This window comes from Mytilus galloprovincialis, chromosome 3, assembly GCF_965363235.1.
Source record: "Mytilus galloprovincialis chromosome 3, xbMytGall1.hap1.1, whole genome shotgun sequence".
In the NCBI taxonomy this organism is placed as follows: domain Eukaryota; kingdom Metazoa; phylum Mollusca; class Bivalvia; order Mytilida; family Mytilidae; genus Mytilus; species Mytilus galloprovincialis.
Window position 1 is genome coordinate 42,512,940 of NC_134840.1, and position 19,709 is coordinate 42,532,648.

A 19,709-nucleotide genomic window follows, 5' to 3' on the forward strand; every position below is an offset into this window, starting at 1 on the left:
CTAGAGAATTTTTAACAAGTTTTGTTTTCAGAAGTTACTGTAGAGCTGTTCAAGAAAAAAATACATAAAGGAGTGTTTGAAGTCACTATTTATGATGCCCTACTGTACGACGAATTTTTCAATACTTAATGCTAAAATATGGTCTACAGCTAACCATTGTTGATAATAAAATATGTAAGTGCTTCAAAAGCCCACAGGAAGATTTTTCTGGAACAGCCCAAATTAGATAACAGTTAATAATAATTTTAGAATACACGTTGAATTGAATATTGTTGTTTTCCCCTTAGCCCAATTATTTTCCAGAATTGAACGTGCAATGATAAGAGAAAGGTCAGGAAGCCTATCTACATTATTGTATGACAGAAAAATAGGCATTCCCTCTTTAAACTTAAAAAATTGATCTTTCTTTATTGGAAGTATTTTTCAATAACTTATATATTCAATTTATGCATATGATTTATTTGTTTTTTTATTTAATGTCAAAATTCTGAACAAAAGCTAATTACAAGTCAAATTGAACTGTTCGGCAAAAAACAAAATATTTTGTCCATTGGAGAAAAAGTTTGCAAGTCATTGTATCCCCCCATACCCTCAACCCAAAACAGAATGAACTTAATTAAAAACATTTGCCACCTGTGCTGATAAAATAGTACAAAAGATTTAAAACTTTTCACAAAAACTAAACTATAAATATTTTATTAATGAAGATTAAAAAAAGAACTGCTTGTTCAGATAAATAATAAATTATGCTTAACATTGTGGCTTGCACAAGAGCCACACTGGTGCAGCTGATTCATACATTGCATATAATATTCACTATTTGATTTTCCCACCATGAGGTGATATTCCAAGTTTTGTTTTCCCATCTTACAGACAACACAAAACCCTGACTTTTAAAAAATGTCTCCTACACTCATACTCTCATCTCATTCATAACCATCTTTTGTAAATAAATCTTTAAACATGTACACAATCTTTTTTTAAATATAACTATCTGAGAAATATACAATATTTATACAATTGGAAACACAAATGTGGATATTTACAATAGTAAAGATAGGATACAAAGAGACAGTACAAAAATTTAATATGTCCACTTATTATGAAAGACTGTAATCAATCAACAATGCCTTATACAGTCCAAGTTATTCCGGTTATGGACTCACTATATGCTATTGGTAGCCAAAATATAACAAAGGACAAACTCTTAGTGTTTGTAAATGAACTTTTTCAAGTTTTCTTGCCCGAGTAACCATAAACATTCAGGCAGAAACAAGTTTTAATGGTCATTTTTAAAACCATTAAAAATATCTCAGTTATTTCCCTCAACAGCGCCAAAATGTATCACAAAGATTATACACCATTATTTCTTTATATAAAGACAACATAGTTATCATTTCAATTCTTCACTCAGATTTAATAAGGACTCTTACAAAAAAATCCTTCACTTTATGATAGTATTCCTTATTAATTTTCATATCATGATTTTTCAAATAAAAAAAATAAATATAATAATACTATAATACTTTGCATCTTGTGGAACAATTAAACAAACTCCTCTTATCTCACCATTTAATATAATATAATGTTTCTTTATCTATCAAAGCCTTATGTGTTTCTACATTTAATAGTTGTTTCCTTCTGATGAAATCTAGTTTATTATCTACATGTAAAGAAATCTTTTGTAATGCTTCTAGATTGGTGAAGATCAGCCCTAAATTAAACTTTTCTATAAAGCACCAAACACACCATGTGATCCGCTCTATAAAAATAAAATTCTGAAATGTACACAGCACCTTATACTGGAACACTACTTTCGAAAAAATTATGTAACGAAAATCCACAAGATTCAAATGTGCTTACACAATTTATTTGGAGAAAAGAAGCTGTGAATTCAGATATTTTGGATGTTCTCTTACTCTTAACAAAGAATTCCTGGAAAACTTTTAAAGGCCCATAAATTTTTGTGTCACTTTTATGACAAATTTGTAAATACAATGAAAACATAAAAAATATGTGAAGTAATCTGCATTCTTTTATTGTCATTAACGCTTGTTCAATGTTTGAAACCGATCAAGTCAAAAGTGATTCAAAGTTTCTTCCTTCAATACAGAGCCATCTTAAGCAAGACCACAAACAATAGACTGATAAATGTGATCATTTTTAACTGTTTACAACATGAAATCACAGCCTTCATAAAATCACTACTTCCATTTTGTTTTGAGTATTATGTTGATCTTTCCATAGTAAAATCATTCACTAATTACTTTGATCTATTTTTGCCTTATAAACCGAGATGCATAACAATTGACTCACATTGTGATAAATTGTCCTGAACTAAATAATGATAGTTGAAGCAAGATTTCTAATAAACTTATACATCACTGATCATACACATAATCATTCACCACATCAAAGAAAGATGTTCTAAACACAAAAACTTCTTAGTATAGTACATTATCTATATATAAAGTACATTTGTACATTTGATTACCCTTGAGAAACTAAGTCTCTAGAGGGCAATACATAACTATTTTACAATTTGTACATGTATAAAAAATGTGATACAATAGTTTAATGTTAAATGATATATGTTTTGAACCCTTAGATCACAGTTAAATATAGCACAGTATTTCATATTGCTGCTCAAAAGAATATCCTCTAATGATAATTGTAGAATTATCCACCTCTGTATTGCCTAAATCAGATTAATAAGGATTATTTTCTTGTGTAAATTAAAATTGTGATTATTGACCAACATCAAAAGGGATTCAAGGTACCAATTTTACATTGATTAAAAACATTCTTCCCAACCCTATAAAAAAACCTGTAAAATTTAATAAATAAAAACCTATTCGTTTAACTCCTAAGAAATTTTTAATACGTTGAAACCTTCATCAAAATGTAGGTGGATTTCACCGTATTACTCCTTTCCATTTTATATTGGATAAAAATAAAGATCCAGTATAAAAGTAATCACATAGCAATAATGATAGATATTGTAACCAAATAAAATTTATCCATATTCTGGCTGGCTTCAATACCATTTAGAATATGCTTAATAATGAAAGAGAAAATACTGTAAAATACTATTAAGTTTCTATATGATAAGGTTTCTGTTTGAGCAGCAATATTACCAATCACTTGTCAGTGATAATAAAATTAGTCATAACCAGGATTGCATTCTGGCAACTTGTATACTCTAAAATCATACACTCTCATCAAAGTTTCAATTCATTGGCTATTTTGGAAGCAATGTTCTTGAATCCTATTGAAGTTCCTGAAATTCTTTTAAAGCGTACACCATTAAGTGAAAGTCTTGGTAATTTGCACACTTCCATTTCCCATTGCACTAAACTGTCTGTATTAGGGTCCCCATGGACGCATAAAAGTAAATATTTTTCTCTTTGTTCATAATCACAGTTGTTGGCATCTAAAACTTTTCTTATTTCTTTCATCATATCATTTGGGTCCATAGAACTAGTGGTCTTCATACTCCAAGTGAACCTCAAGGACCTCGGCTTCAGTATATCAGATTCTCGATTCTCATTGACAGACCTGCGGAACAATTTGCTGAAAATTAGATATAATGGGGAAATCTTAGTAATGCTGACCCTCTGTGAAAATGAGAACAAGTAATAAAACTGTTTCCAAAAGGTATGCCAAACTGCTCTCTCAAGCTTTTCATTTTTGAAGCATATTTTTGAGGAAGATACAAGGTGTGCATGATGCAAAATACATTCTTGTGGGCTACACTAATATGTACTTTACTAACAGTGCAGAATAAGAAACAATATTAAATAATTAAATATAAATTTATATATATACTGAACTTGATAGCAGTAGAAATAGCATGCTTTCTGAAAAGGCAAATCACGGGTGGGAAGGGAGTGCTTTTTATCGTCTTATCCCCCATAAATTCCATTTCACAAGTAGCAGTCTTCCCTCTTCTTGAAAGGGAGACAAGCTTTCATTCAAAACATTTTTCTTCGTCTATCTTTTTTTTTAGTGCAAGCAGAATAACTTTATCAAAATGGTGAGGTGATATATTCACTAGAAAGGTATCAGTTTGGCATACTTATGTCATAAATCAATAATGCCATTCACATGCAACCAACCATGCATTAAGCAGTTCCATAACATTACATGCTCTCTAATTTGTGTTCTAGAAACTTGTGCTTTGGTCAATGTGTCATATATAATTTTAATTTTGACAAACATGCATTGAAATGAATATAAATGTCGACAATTAAAGTCATATATATTTAGGATACATGTAGCATGCAGTGCAAAGTATAATGATGCAATAAGAAAGACAGCAAAACACAAAATGACAATCAAGGAAAAGAAATTAAGGAAAATCAAAAGAAGGTGTCAGTTGAGAAATCAAACTAAACTAAAAAGTAAGACTAAGAAATCTAAAGTTTATTGGACTTTTTCTGAAGAAATAAGTGCTTCAAGCAGTGGCAATGGTATTCATTGTTTTTAATCTCTCCCCACCTCCCCCATTCCTATCTTGAAATTTTTTGTTATTTCAAAATGCTATAAATTATTATGCTAAAATCTATCCCTATTTTTTTCTAACAGTAAGGAAACGGTGAAAAACTACAGGACAACATAAACAAATGAGGATACGTTTGTAGATATATCCCACTACCATACAATGTGCATGGAAAAATATGCTTCAGAAATATCAGCCGAGAAGTTTGCGTATTGAAATTATTTACAATTTTTGTGGTTAGAGGTGAGGGCAGCCAGCACAATGGAGAATAACAATATAAAGTTAGTATGTGATTTATCATTAGGCCAAATAAAAATATATGTGTGGTTCCAGTAACCCTACCGTCCCTACTTTTTCGGCTTAAAAATAGCCTACCCTAAAGATTTTATGGTCATTTTTCATTAAGCACTTTATAGTCAGAATGTTGCTCCCATAGACTCAATGTAAAAAAAAAAAAAAAAAAAACATAAGATAAAAAAAAATTCCTACATACCTACCCTAACTTTTTTTCAGATGTAACGAACCACACATACTTTTTTATTTGGCCTTACATGTGAAATAAGTTTATTTCAAATGCTTGATTAACATACATGTACTTCAACTGGATACATTTGCACTACTTTGTTGTAAATTATAGGAAAAGTAAATATCTTTTAACCTTACTAGTGCATATGGTCCAGCTTTCCCTTACATTATTAGCACTATGTGTATTGATGCTGAAGTGAAAACTATTAATGCTTTAAAATCACACAGAGAATCAGATGCAGTATGTTCCTGGAGGTTAGTGCTATGGAAAACCTTCTGGCTTTATATTTCTTTGCAAACGTGTAGGAAAGCTAAAAAGGTAAATGTGGACGACAAGAAAATATAATTTGCATAAAACTGCATATTTAATTTTCAGTCTTTCACAATTGCTATTTGCAAGAATGATCAAAAATCAGCAGATAGCAAGCTACATGTATCACAAAATGTTGGTGAAATGTTGCTGCGATGTTTCTTGATTACCTCATCCACCAAGTTCTAACTTCATTTGAACATGTCCATCATGAAAATCAGGTTTTTCAGCCAATAGTTATTATACCAATCACCCACAATGATAAAAGCTGTCTTATATGCACATGAACTCACAATGATGAAAGATTTAATATTTCAATTTACATTTACATGATAACATTTAATGCACCATTTACATAAGCTTATTTATATTCAAATAATGGCTCTGGATTACACAGACACAAGTATATGTTATCAGCCACCATTAAACTGTGAAACAGAATTTTATTGTATTCATGGTAGTCTTTATTTTGGTCCATTTCATGAGCATGAATATGATAGACCACATAGTTTCACTGGTAGAAACATATTTAGCTAGTTGCCATGCTGAAATTGAACCTGTAAATAATTCAATTGCATTCTATAAAACTTAGTAGTCAGTGACACATTGCCACACTTTGCTGGTGATTGTGTTTTATTCATTGCTTTAAAAAAATGATTGAAAGGATAAAGAACTATCCAAATGAAGTTATAACAGTGTTGTTGTGACAAATAGAAATTAAATGATTACAAACATGATAGACTTACTTAAAATCATTTGAGTTAGTCCTTTTTTCCATAGCACTACAATCCAGGATGGTAAGAGAAATAAAATGCATATTAATAATCATAGAAAATGATAGAGTCCCTGAAAGCCAAGTTATTATTAGTAGTAAATATGTTGCGACATATAATACAGTTACTAATGCATAAGCGTTGCACACAATCAATTTGAATATAGTTGATTTGAGGGTATCAAATATCATGCAATAAACAAGAATTAATATCATAAAGTAATGGTGATGTAAATTTTCTTTTCAGAATTAGAATGTAATGTATTTTGTATTGATGTTTTAGGTTTCCTTTTTTTTACTCTGTCATGTGATACAGTTGAAAGCAAGTGTTCTTTCTATTTCTTTTCAACTCACAGCCCATCGAACTGCATATTATTCATGTTTTCAAAACTTATATTCAAACTGCCTAAATATTAACCAATACTTTCTTAAACAGTGTATGAAGATATCTATAGTGGTCTTAACATTAGCCTGATCTAATCTATTAGTATTGTGGAATGTCATGTAATGATAATTTGTTTTGAACTGTAGTTTCTTATTTGAGTTTTTACTGTTTTATATTGATCAACCTTTTTCTAAAATAGTTCTCCAAAATAACCTTAAAACTGTCATAGATATATTGAAATTTCCATCATCTTAGTAAATAGCAACTAATTATAAATTTATAATATGAATCTATTTTCCTTCACCATACTTTCAAAAACAGTTTCCTTCTAAGTTCAGTGAACCAATTAAAAAAAAAAAAATTTAACAGACTCTTCTATAAACAAATATGTAAAGATGAAAAATAACTTTATTCTAAAGGCATAATAATGAGAAATGAGATAACATACCTGCGACTAAATTTTTGACTAATTTTATTGAAAAAAGACTGTCTGTTAGTATTCATGGAGGATTCATCCTGAGTACGTGAAGGGACCCCATCTGGACCATTGATTTGTCTTTGTTGCCGTCTGTCCCGTATGGGTCCACCATGGAATGTGTTTCTACTTGCAGTGTTTCGGTATAATAAAGAACTCTTTGTAGATGCCGGAGACACAGGTAATTGTGATGTTTTTCCTGGTGCAGTTCTGAAAATAGACAATATAAAATAAAAGTCTCTTCTGAGATGATTGTTAAAACATAGAAAAGATACCTTCAGATTATAGATCTTTCTGAACATTTCATTAAGCTTAATAAATAATATTTCAAAACAAAAGTCTTCTTCTAAATATATCATTTTAACTGAGATGTTGATATATTTTCTAATAGTTTTTTGGTATACAGTCTTTTTCTATTTTAGGCAAAAATAGAAATTAAAATATATGGCATCTACTCAAGTCTAGATAGCAAACAGTTCTTAAGCATAGGGGGTTAAATTTTTATCACATTTGATGAGTGAAAAGTATACTCACGTTGGCCGATAGTTTTCACTGTCTGACAAGGGAGGTAAGTCTGTAACTCTAGATGTCTGAGACTGGCTTAAACTGGCAGACTTGACATGTCCATGACCTTTAGGTCTGACTGAAGGAACATCAGATGTAGCACTATCTGTAGAGTTGGTCATTGAGCTATAAAGCAAAATAATACAAATGAACAATTGAGAGAATAAACAATACAGTTTTCTGTCTTGAAGTTTGTGTTTGTGAATATATTTCCTGGAATTTGCTTCAGGGTTCTTTTTTATGGCTGTACTGCCATTTATGCCGCATGCAGTTTACAGTAAAATGAAATTAACTGAAAATTCGTATATCAACACTTGTAAACTGATGAACTGATGATGAAACTATAGTTTTGTATGAACTGATCATTAAACTATCATTTTGTATGAACTGATGATGAAACTATTATTTGTATGAACTGATGAATAGATGATGGAACTATCATTTGTATGAAGTGATGATGAAACTATCATTTGTATGAACTGAGGATGAAACTGTCATTTGTATGAACTGATGAATAAATGATGAAACTATCATTTGTATAAACTGATGAATAGATGACGAAACTATCATTTGTATGAACTGATGGTGAAACAATAATTTTGTATGAACTGATGACGAATCTATCATTTTGTATGAACTGATGATGAAACTATCATTTTGTATGAACTGATGATGAAACTATCATTTTGTATGAACTGATGATGAAACAATAATTTTATATAAACTGATGATGAAACAATAATTTTGTAAGAACTGATGATGAAAGTATCATTTTGTATGAACTGATGATGAAACTATCATTTTGTATGAACTGATGATGAAACAATTTTGTATGAACTGATGATGAAACTATCATTTTGTATGAACTGATGATGAAACAATCATTTTGTATGAACTGATGATGAAACTATCATTTTGTATGAACTGATGATGAAACAATAATTTTGTGAGAACTGATGATGAAACAATAATTTTGTATGAACTGATGATGAAACAATAATTTTGTATGAACTGATGATGAAACAATTTTGTATGAACTGATGATGAAACTATCATTTTGTATGAACTGATGATGAAACAATCATTTTGTATGAACTGATGATGAAACTATCATCTTGTATGAACTGATGATGAAACAATAATTTTGTATGAACTGATGATGAAACAATAATTGTGTATGAACTGATGATGAAAGTATCATTTTGTATGAACTGATGACAAAACTATCATTTTGTATGAACTGATGATGAAACAATAATTTTGTATGAACTGATGATGAAACAATCATTTTGTATGAACTGATGATGAAACAATCATTTTGTATGAACTGATGATGAAACAATCATTTTGTATCATTTTTAATTGTTGAATACAATTCTGCTATTTAGTTGGCTTTCATTTTTTCCCCTTTTTTTGTTATCAAAAATTTATACAGTTATTAGTATAATATGTTCAAATATTAATTTATTGTATGATTTAGCAATGATTGTACTAAACATAATAAAATTTCTCTTTATTACTAAATAGCCTACCCCCTGAGATCATGTTGACCATTTGTTGTTCTACTTGGCTTTTCATTTGGAGCTGTTATACGGGAATCTCCTGGACTAAATGTTTCACTTCGTCCTGCCGCTGATCTTCGTGGAATACTGCTTTGTACCGTATTATTTTTTGGTGTGGATGATGGAGCTGAACTTAATTTTTTCGGCATGGTTGCTCTGGCAGGTGTTGATGAACTTATCTAATTAAACAAAATACTGAATGATAGTAACAAATTCATGTCTATCAGGAAAATATGGTATTGAAATATTTTTTTAATTAAGTCTGTTTTTATTAAAAACAGTTCCATCTTTTATAGTTCTATTTAAAAAAAAGATTTTAGTATCTATAATCAATTCCTCTCCTGACTTTTACACCCCTGAATAAATTGTGAAAATAAAATGATACATTCTGGATGCAGCAATAAAATCTAGATTTCTTTTAATGAATGTACCATGCACAAAAACTTTTTTTTATTTGTCACAATGTTAGTTTAATTTTTTATTTCTTCTTTAAATGATCAGCAATAACTTGCAGTCAGACATGTAATGTTTTTCAATAAACAAGCCCCATCAATTCAATAATTAATAACCACAAATATTAAGCAAAAAAATTTAGAGACGCAACCAGAAAATGTATTTCTATGTGCCTTCAAGACTACACACCCACCCATCCCGCCATAATCCATAAGCACCAGATCTTTTAACATTTCAATAAACAATGTACACAAATATAGTAACATAAAATGCATTACAGCAGACCAATTTGAGTGTTTGTACACAATGACCAATAAATTTAAGTTAGCTTGTTTGCTAGGTAGACTAAGACATCAATATTTTTTTTGTAACTACTGAAAGTGTAACAAAAGGACGACTGAAAAGCCACTTTTTTTTTTAGATTATTCTTGGTCAGGTTTTATTAATTATAACATCCAAGGCAAAGTTTTAATGTTCATTTAGAACATTATAAACACCTTCTCTTGACAATTTGTTTTTTTTTGGTTCATGCAAACCTAAGCTAAAAAAAAATCAACATTTTATCCATTTGTAAAGGGGATTAACTCTAGAACAGTAAAAGTGACACAACTAAAATTTCAAAGTTGATTTGTTTTTTGTGGTATAAATAAGCATTGTGTACAAGTGTCATATCTTTTGGTTTAGGCAAACTGAAGTTGGAGAAAGGAAACCAAAAATTCATCAATTTTTCCATTTGTAAACGGGCATAACTCTAGAATAGAAAAAGTGACACCACCAAAATTCAAACTTGATCTGTGTTTTGAGGTAATACGCATTTTGTATAAGTTTCATAACATTTTGAGAGGCAAACTAAAGTTAGAAAGAGAAACCAACTTTAGAACAAAGGGACAGATGAGGGTGAAACTTAATGACCCCTCCACCACTTTTCTTTTAACATTACTTCACTTTGAATTCTTAAACAAGCAAAATTAATACAGTCTCTCAAAAACTAAATACTCTCAATGAGATAAAGGCTCAGTTCATAACCTGAAATATGATCTGCAAAAAATCATCTAGGTTTACAGTAAAACTATATTTAACATTATATGTACTTACTTTTAAGTAATCAGAGTTTGAAATTAGCAGGGACCCACTTGCCAATGGCCCCTAAAATTTGGTGTGGGCTCCTAAAGTTTCTGCTTTTCTTGTATAGAACTATATATAACGGCTACAAAATCTAAGCTGTGGGTGACCTTTGACAAAACCCCAACATCAATCCCTTTTACAGTGACTTGACTGTTAGTGTTGCTATTCACCAAATGCAACTTATTCAAAATTCTGACCAAATTGCAATTTGTTTTATAAAATCAAATTGTTCAACTGGTCAGAAATTTGAAGTAACTGCTATAGAAAACCACAGTTAAGTAGGGAAAGTGCAAGGTGATAAAATAAAACACACTTACAATCCTATAAGACTAACTCCACTTTGATGATGTTGTGACAAAATCAGTCTATCAGTTTGTATAGGTATATTATAGTCATTTCTATGCTGAAGGAACTGTTATTATTTTGAATTGATATAAAAATGTCCAAACTAAGCTTTCATATAGTTTTCTTTCTGATAGTATTCTATATTCATAAGAATCAGACATTATGTGAATTAAAACATTTCATTTTCAGTAAAATATGTGTAAAATTGCAATATGTTTGTAGGAAGTGTCCATGGGGAGATAATCATTTTTTCTTTCAAAAAGTCTTTATTCAAAAGAATAATGTTTTAGGTTATCTCCCCATGGAAACTTATCAATAGCATATTGTTATTTCACACTTATTTTACTGAATATATGATGTTTTATTTTAAATGATATCTGATTCTTATGAATATATATGAACTATATGAAAGCTTAGTTTGGATATTTCTATAGCAATTCAAAATAATAACAGTTCCTTCAGCATGGAAATGACTATAACATACCTATACAAACTGATAGATTAATTTTGTCACAACATCATTAAAGTGGAGTTAAAAGTCTTATAGGATTGTAAGTATCTTTATTTCATCACCTTGCACTTTCACGTTTTGGCTGAACAATTTGTTCAATATTCTGACCAGTTGAACAATTTGATTTAAAAAAACAAATTGCAATTTGGTCAAAATTTTGAATGAGTTGCAATTACTGGATAGCAACACTTACAGTCAAGTGACTGTAATAGTTATATAAACTGTAAAAGATGACAAATAATTTGTATCACTTGTCTTCTGGCCAAATTTTAGTTAGGATATTTGCTTTTGGCAGGATGATCTCCCTTATATGCAATATACATGTGAAGGCCGTGAATCATTTATAACATTGTGCATAGAAGTTCATGCCATGTAATAATATAGAAGGAGAAAATGTTGATTTTCTTATTTACACGACAGTTATAACATGTTTAAACTTTCAAAAGCTTTATATATAAATTCCCCTTTCTAACAAGCTAACTTAATATTATGCACTAGTAATACACTCAACTGGTTTTAGCTGTAAAGCATTTTTTTTTAAATTTCATTCTGTTTTTTCTACTCCATATTAAAAACATTAACAACATTAATTATCTAGTACAATAAGCAATCACTCATCACACATAGAAAATATCTAAAGTACTACAGAGCCAAAGAATAAAGAAATACCATGCATAATGAGATATGACTCATTAGAAAACATTACTATCTACCTGCAACATGTAAGTAAAGTCCAACCAACAAACTGTGCAAAGGCTTCAGCAAAGCATCAAATGTCATGTTTAAAAAAGAAATGAACTGTTACAGCCTGTATTCTGAACCTTTTATTGAGATATACTGTAAATTCAGAAATTATTGCAATTTTGTCATTTTAGTATAAAATTTTGTGATATTAAGAAAAAGACTGTTTAATTGATATACAAAATTTCAAAATGTGAGTTTAAATAATTGCAATTAGAACCCTGTCGCATTTTTTGCAATAATAAAAACATCACAATAATTTCAGAATTTACAGTAAATATATTCGCTTAGAAGATCAACAATTGTTTGTTTGTATATATGAATAATTAACCTAAATGATGCAAGAGACCAGAATATTATTACTGCTCCAAAGATAACACTTAACGGGCATATGTCCAAGAAGAACTGTTCTTCATGGACAATAATACTTTAAATGAAGTAATACCTTATTATGATCTTTGATACTGTCTCTGATGAAAGGACTCTTCTGAAAATGAGGAAATTACAAGCATTACAGCCATAAAGTGACAAGCCATTCTTTTCTGCCTTGGAACATGCAATGTATGTGCATCAAATGTGCCAGTTGAGGTTTACATGCACTGTGCATACAGACAATAGTTCTACTTTGGGGGTTTATGTTTTCACTTTTCCTAAATTTTTTTCTTTTATATGCTCAATATTACTTATTGGTAGTTCCATTCACAATAAAATAAAAGATGTCATGAATGCAGACCACATTCACTATTTAAATTTTGATAACACATCAAATATTTTAAACATAAATCAGTTAATAGATTTGATGCTAAAAGAACACTTGACAATTAGTTTTAAGCTAAGCATTAATTCAAGCCATTCAAAATTATGCACTGATATCTGCCATGACAATTTAGCATTTTTCTTGTTCAAAAGCACACTACACATATAACTTTCAGATTGTTTTAATATTTTAGAAAACTTCAAATATGTCAAATTTTTATTGAGCCAAGACGTGTATTTTCTGTGCAAGACAACTACAACATTTTCTGACAACACAATAGCCTGAACAAACCTTTGGGGATTCAACAGATCCTGGTGTTTTTCTTCCCGTTGTCAACATGTTTTCCTTTGTAGTTGATGTGTCGATTGTTGTATTTTGACGTCGGGTAGAATGAGAAGTAGTGGACTGTGAATTAGATGAGCCAGAGTTACCTAAAGAAAAAAATTGACATGTGAAAGTTTGCCTTGTGAAATAATGGAAGGATGAATTTGTATCTGACAAGTTATCTTTCACTTCACATATGATTAGCAAATACTGTCCATAAAGACTTATAACAGCCAAATTCAGAATCAGAATCAGAAAAACATCACTTTAAGATAAGATACATGCATTCTTTTTGTAATATATATAAAACATCTTAATTTTAACAGTGAGGCAAATGAATATGTCCCGTCAACATATTTGACCAAACAAACTATCTTTTTATTTTGGGACAAAAATTAATATGAGCAAATTTCATTTATCGCATCAACATATTTGAAAAATCCTTATGCAGATATCAAAACAAGAACAAAAGATGATAAGTTAAGGTTATTTTGAAAATCTAACTATTAAAATCTACAAAACAAATATTGTGGTATAAATCTTAATTTAAATTTTAGTTTTTAGGTGATTTTTTTTAGCCAAAGGCTGCCTCTATCTTTTACAGACCATTTCATTGAGTGTGCAGGCAAAGCTAATATCTTTGGTTAGCTTGCTTGTTAGCTGAATCTTGAAATCATTATTACGTTAGGCAATTTACCCTCCTTGAAGAAAATTATTCCGACAGATAACCAATCTGTCTGTCAGTAGGCCTAGGCTACTTCAAAGAGGGTAGTGTACCTTACCTAATAATGACTTTACTGTTCAGCTAGCAAGCAAGCTAACCAAAGATATTACCATTGCCTACACACTCAATGTAATCATTTGTAAACATAAATGATATAGTTAACACATGTCCACGTGCTCTAAAAATGCAGGTTGTCAGATCAACTATTACTAGGTTTAATCCTCATAATATTATGAATGGCCATAATATAGTATTTCAACCATTGTGAAAACTTTTTTATCTACCCTACCAGCAGAATTGATGGAATCTTTCTGTTGAATCATTAAATACTTGCTGATTAGAAAGAAGTTCATATTTAGTGACTGATTTTAAAAGATGTATGTAAATGATATTTTACCCTGTGACCTACCCTTATCACCACCATGGCTATACCGCCTGCGGCCCTGACTACTCCCACTACTCGTTGCTGACTGACTTCTTGTGACTTTATTTGGAGACTGGTTATTGTTGGCGGTGTTTTCACTATGTGGACGATTTGATGAAGATAATGGTAAATTCCGTAATGATTGACTACTACCTGACCGATCACTTCCTTCCAACTGGAACAAAAAAAATCATTGTATTATCAATTTTTACTGTTTGAATTTCTACATGAACAGTTTCTTTTAATACCATTACGGTAATATTATTTAGGTAATTCTATATTCATGAAACTTCAGGTCTTTTACAGAATTGTGAGCTTATGGCATTTTTTTTTATTCAGCTATTCACTTGTTCTGAAATTATAAAGTAATATTTCTATTATCCTAAAACAAAACTTTGAATAAAATGTATTAACTAGCTCTGTCATCAATTTTACTATGTTACTGAAGATAGAAAACACTAAATCCCTATGTGCAAATTTTAAAGGTATGCAACGTTGTTTTGTTAATTATATTTACAAAACTTACTTCTAATGTCCTTCGCCCTAACAGTAGATATGTAGCTTGAATATCGTCATACTTTTGATGTGTAATTGTATCTTCTATATCTTTCCTACTATATCCCATATTAACCATCAGTTCTAGAAATCAAATATAAGAATAAAGAAGTTATATCTATTAATTTCACATTTCTTAACAATGTGAGCAAGGTTTTATATCAATAAATTACTTAAAATGCCAAAATGGAAGACTTGATATTTATCTGTGAGGAGAATAATTTCCAAATTTCAATAATTTTTTGGTTTAAAATTTTCTGTATGTATATTTTTTTCTCCCAATTCACAAGCTTACACTATAACTCACAATTAATGAAAACAACAGCAGCAGATAGAGAAGAACAACTATTATGTATTTAAGATGGACATAAACAACAGACTGAAGAAACTTGAACTGTTAAAGAACTTTTAATACCATTAATTAAATGAAAAAATATCAAAATGGTATACACAAAAAAACAACAAGCAAACTATGTACTAAAGAAAATTATAAATTAACAAAGAAGAAATGCTTTCAAAATTGAACTGAAACTGAATACAATATGATAATAATGAAAATAAAATGAAGAAATCAGACCATACCAATATATATGTGATATTAAAAAAGATGTGCATGAACTCACAGGTATCTCAAACTTTCAAAACACATCCTTAATATTCAAATTATATATAGTAAATCTAGATGGACTGTGATTAAGATAATCAAAATATGGACTAAACCACCAACTTCTTAAGGATAGCAACTTGAATTGACACAACCCATAATCAAAAGATCATTGATGAAAATTATGTGTAGTAAGGTTCATAGAAATAGTTTTAAGAATGAAGTTATGGACATTTTCAAAGAATCCATCATCACATTAAGTTCAGCTTGAAGAAGTTGTAGAACTTCATTGGGTAAATAAATCAAGTATGTTACACAAGTATTATCATCTAATATTAGTATGGTCTGACCAAATAAAATGAAATCCCCTACAAGAAGGCAGTTTACATGCATCAATTATGTATAACATTCATTTCATTAATATTCTTCAGAGTTCATGTCTACCCTGTGAATTTATTTTGAAAGTTTTTTTTTTTTTTTTAGAGAATATGCAACTGTCTCCTTGTAGTTTAAACAGTGATAAAAACAGAACAGATGGATATTATGAGGGATACACATCATAAGTTATGTCTTGACACAATGGCATATCCTGAACATCGTAAAAAATAGGTCTCACAAGATTTAAATAAAATTAGTTAATACAATTGAAGTTGGTTGATGAATTGAATAGATTTATGACCAATCAAAACCCTGATAAGCCACAATGTGAGAACTCCATATATTACACTGACATTCAGGACATAACTTATCAGACTTTACCTATCCGCTTTGAATCTAAAAGATCCTTGGGCGGCTCAGTATAAGGTTTTAATTCTTTATCTTCATAACCCATATTGTTCCATCGGTCTTTCATTATATTCTGACGACACAAAATAAAAGAACAAAAATAGATACTACTGTCAAAAACAAAAATACATTAAAAGTTTGAAGGAAGCATGCAATTACAACTGTACTAAACAAACACCATAACAAATCAATAGATCTTGAAATAATGTTTCAAAAAATATGCTCCAGTGTTTCTTTACGTCGAAAGTGTTTTCATTGATGCTTCCTTCAAAGTGAAAGTTTTCAATGTTACCCTATTGAAACATGATGAAAACTTCCATACAACCTATCATTACAACATTAAATGTTACATTATGTAACCACGGTTATTAACATTTGATCCGTGTCAAGGTCATTACCTATCCGGACAGGATCTAACTGATCTGCTGGGGGTTCAACATAAGGTAAAAGTTCATCATCTTCAAAACCTACATTCATCCACTTGTCTCGCATAATATTCTGGTGCAATAAAAAATGAAAGATTTGTTATATAAAACTATGCTTTTTGTTATATATTTTTTTTTGTCCATAATATGACCTTATTATATCCATGCACTAATCCTAACCATATTTTTTACTTATTTCACTAGTTTAATTTGTATATTCTCTTTTCAAATCTAAAAGTAAGTACAGTGAATTGTTTTTTTCTAGATTAATATCAAGATTACTTTTTATTTTGTATGATCTTTAAGACATTTTGTAACATGAAATATACAAGGAATTTCACTTCTTTTACAGATACTGTTCGTGTGAATTCCCAAATAATAATCCTACAGGTTAAATCTTACCTCTAAACTTGCTCTTTTTGTAGGATTTAATACTAAAAACTTTTTCAACAAATTTTCACAATCTGTTGACATATAAAAAGGTATTCTGTACTTCCCCCGTAAAACCCGTTCTCGTAATTCCTGAAAGTAGAATTTGTGTTTTTTCATTAGTATACCAGTTGTTAGCTACTATTTTAAAACTCTATATGATTATTGTAAGAAGTGTTAGCTTTAAATTCAATGTTTGTAGCTGTGATTATGTCTTCCAAACTGCCTTATTCATAACCTGTTGTTAGCAGTTTGGGTAATTTATATTCATGTATTCTCCTTCCCTCAACACTCAATATCTCATCAGTCCAAATATATGGTACTGGGTATATTAAAGAGATAATTTAACAATTGTTTTACACAGAGGATTAATCATTTCAACCTCACAAACTTTGTTGATATCTGTTCATTTATTTGATTGTCCATCCTCACTTTATATGTGCAACTCTTGTTCAGCTAGTCTAGAATTCAATTCAATCATAATTGTAATAATTCAATGGTGCATCTTTTTTGTTTTGTTTTTATATTCAAATGATTTTTGGGGTTTCTAACAGGAAAACATTGAATCTTCTGTCAACAATTCCCCATTACATCTGGATTACTATGAAATTTCTTAAATCCGTACTTACATAATATTATTTTGCTTCTACTATTTAGATTTTTATTTTGTGCTTTTGATACATAACAAATATCACTGTTATTTATTATTACCTTTAAATTTTGGCCATCAAATGGTAATGACCCACTGACTAGTGTATATAATATTACACCTAAACTCCATACATCTACTTCTGGACCATCATATTTCTTTCCTGTAAAATAAATATGACATTATCACATTGTTTAAGATCGATAAAAAGTCAATGCCGCTAATTTAGGGTTTTGGAATTTTGTTCAAATAAAGTTTTGATGTTAAATATTCATTAAAAGGCAAAACTAATTGATTTTAGGAAGTGAACATAATCTATTTATTTTGTATTTCTTTATTTCAATATAAAATGGAGAATACGTTCCCACTGGCATATAATATTATATAGGGACACAACTAAAGAACGGTTAAAGTGAGGCAACCCAAATTCGAAATTGATTCGTGTTTTGTAGTAATGAGTGTTTTATATAAGAAACATAACAATTGCTTGAGGCAAACTAAGAGAGAACAGAAATTAATTTTAAACAAAAGAATGTGTCTGTTCATCTGTCAATCTTAATACCCCATCCGCTGAGGAAAGGGCATAAAATTGTGCTCTATTGTAAACAATAAGTCTAACTGCAATAATTAATTTAAATTATCTCAAAAGTTTTATTCCAAAATTTCTAATAATTTAAATACTTAAAAGGAAACCAATGTTTTAATAAATGCATGAAAAAGAGTAAAATTTAATTATCACAATGCCATTGATTGAAAATTAGCTTAGTGTTGTGTTTCTACAGGTATTTAGTATCTTTATTTCCCTTATATTACATGTTCAAGATCTATCCAAATTATTATAATTAGTCTAGTTAGATTTCTACTTTATATCTTTAGAGATATTCAATTACTTACCCTGAAATAATTCTGGTGCAGCATATGGAGGACTTCCACAAAATGTGTCTAATTTATTACCAGGTACAAATTCATTACTAAAACCAAAATCTGCTATTTTTATATTCATATCACCATCTAATAATAAATTTTCAGCCTGAAAGCAGTAAAAGAAAACATGATATTCACAGTACAACTTATATTTAAACAAAATCTGTCTGATCAATATATTACTAAGTATTTTTAAACTTTCCTGATATTTTACATTTTTACGTTTTGTACACTTTGGAAAATGATTAACAATTATGGATGGGTCATGTTTTATGTGTCTAGAGCAAGTCAGAAGACAAGCATCAAGTTGGGAATACCATCCATATGCATACCTTTAAATCTCTGTGAACTATATGTTTTTGATGACAATACTGAACTGCAGAAACAATCTGAAATTAAAAAAAATGCAGCATTCAATCTGGTTTTAATTCATATATGATTATACTGATTAACTACTGTGGATTCATTAATATTCGCTGGATACCAATTATCGCTGATTTTGTGGGTACAGGATAATCCTGAATTTAAATGTTCAACAAATTGTATATTTTCCATTCACTTGTATACAGATTTTGGCAAAACCACAAAATTAAATATTCTCGAAAGTGTCAGTTTACCTCAATCCAGGAAAATTGGTACCCACGAAAATAAATGAATCCACAGTAAAAATACAACTATCAAATACTATGATCACCAAGTCTTCAGTGGAGAAATTCATCCACTTACTTCAAAAAAACTATCAAAACAGGTTTGTAAGCAAAATTAATTTTCGTACATATGAGAGGAATTTACAAAATTCACATGTACAACACAACTAAAAGTACTAATAAGATGCAACG

General features: G+C 29.7%; 1 protein-coding gene across 10 annotated transcripts in view; it reads right to left on the reverse strand.

Moving 5' to 3' along the window:
• Positions 1-3,071: 3,071 nt before the first annotated feature.
• LOC143067987 (MAP/microtubule affinity-regulating kinase 3-like) overlaps positions 3,072-19,709 on the reverse strand; it is a 34,801-nt gene continuing 18,163 nt past the window's right edge. Inside the window, exons 7-20 of one of the 10 annotated variants that reach the window (XM_076241695.1) lie at positions 19,203-19,259; positions 18,841-18,976; positions 18,009-18,109; positions 17,271-17,390; positions 16,417-16,516; positions 15,025-15,137; positions 14,484-14,673; positions 13,318-13,457; positions 12,715-12,756; positions 9,065-9,273; positions 7,503-7,658; positions 6,942-7,178; positions 6,083-6,118; positions 3,072-3,573 (exon numbers count right to left, since the gene is read on the reverse strand). In XM_076241695.1, the coding sequence (XP_076097810.1) occupies positions 3,222-3,573; positions 6,083-6,118; positions 6,942-7,178; positions 7,503-7,658; positions 9,065-9,273; positions 12,715-12,756; positions 13,318-13,457; positions 14,484-14,673; positions 15,025-15,137; positions 16,417-16,516; positions 17,271-17,390; positions 18,009-18,109; positions 18,841-18,976; positions 19,203-19,259 (1,989 nt within the window). In that variant the 3' untranslated portion in view covers positions 3,072-3,221. Of the gene's footprint in view, positions 3,574-6,082; positions 6,119-6,941; positions 7,179-7,502; positions 7,659-9,064; positions 9,274-12,714; positions 12,757-13,317; positions 13,458-14,471; positions 14,674-15,024; positions 15,138-16,416; positions 16,517-16,841; positions 16,942-17,270; positions 17,391-18,008; positions 18,110-18,840; positions 18,977-19,202; positions 19,260-19,709 lie in introns of all 10 variants that reach the window. The other 9 variants (XM_076241693.1, XM_076241694.1, XM_076241696.1 and 6 more) reach the window with 9 other exon arrangements.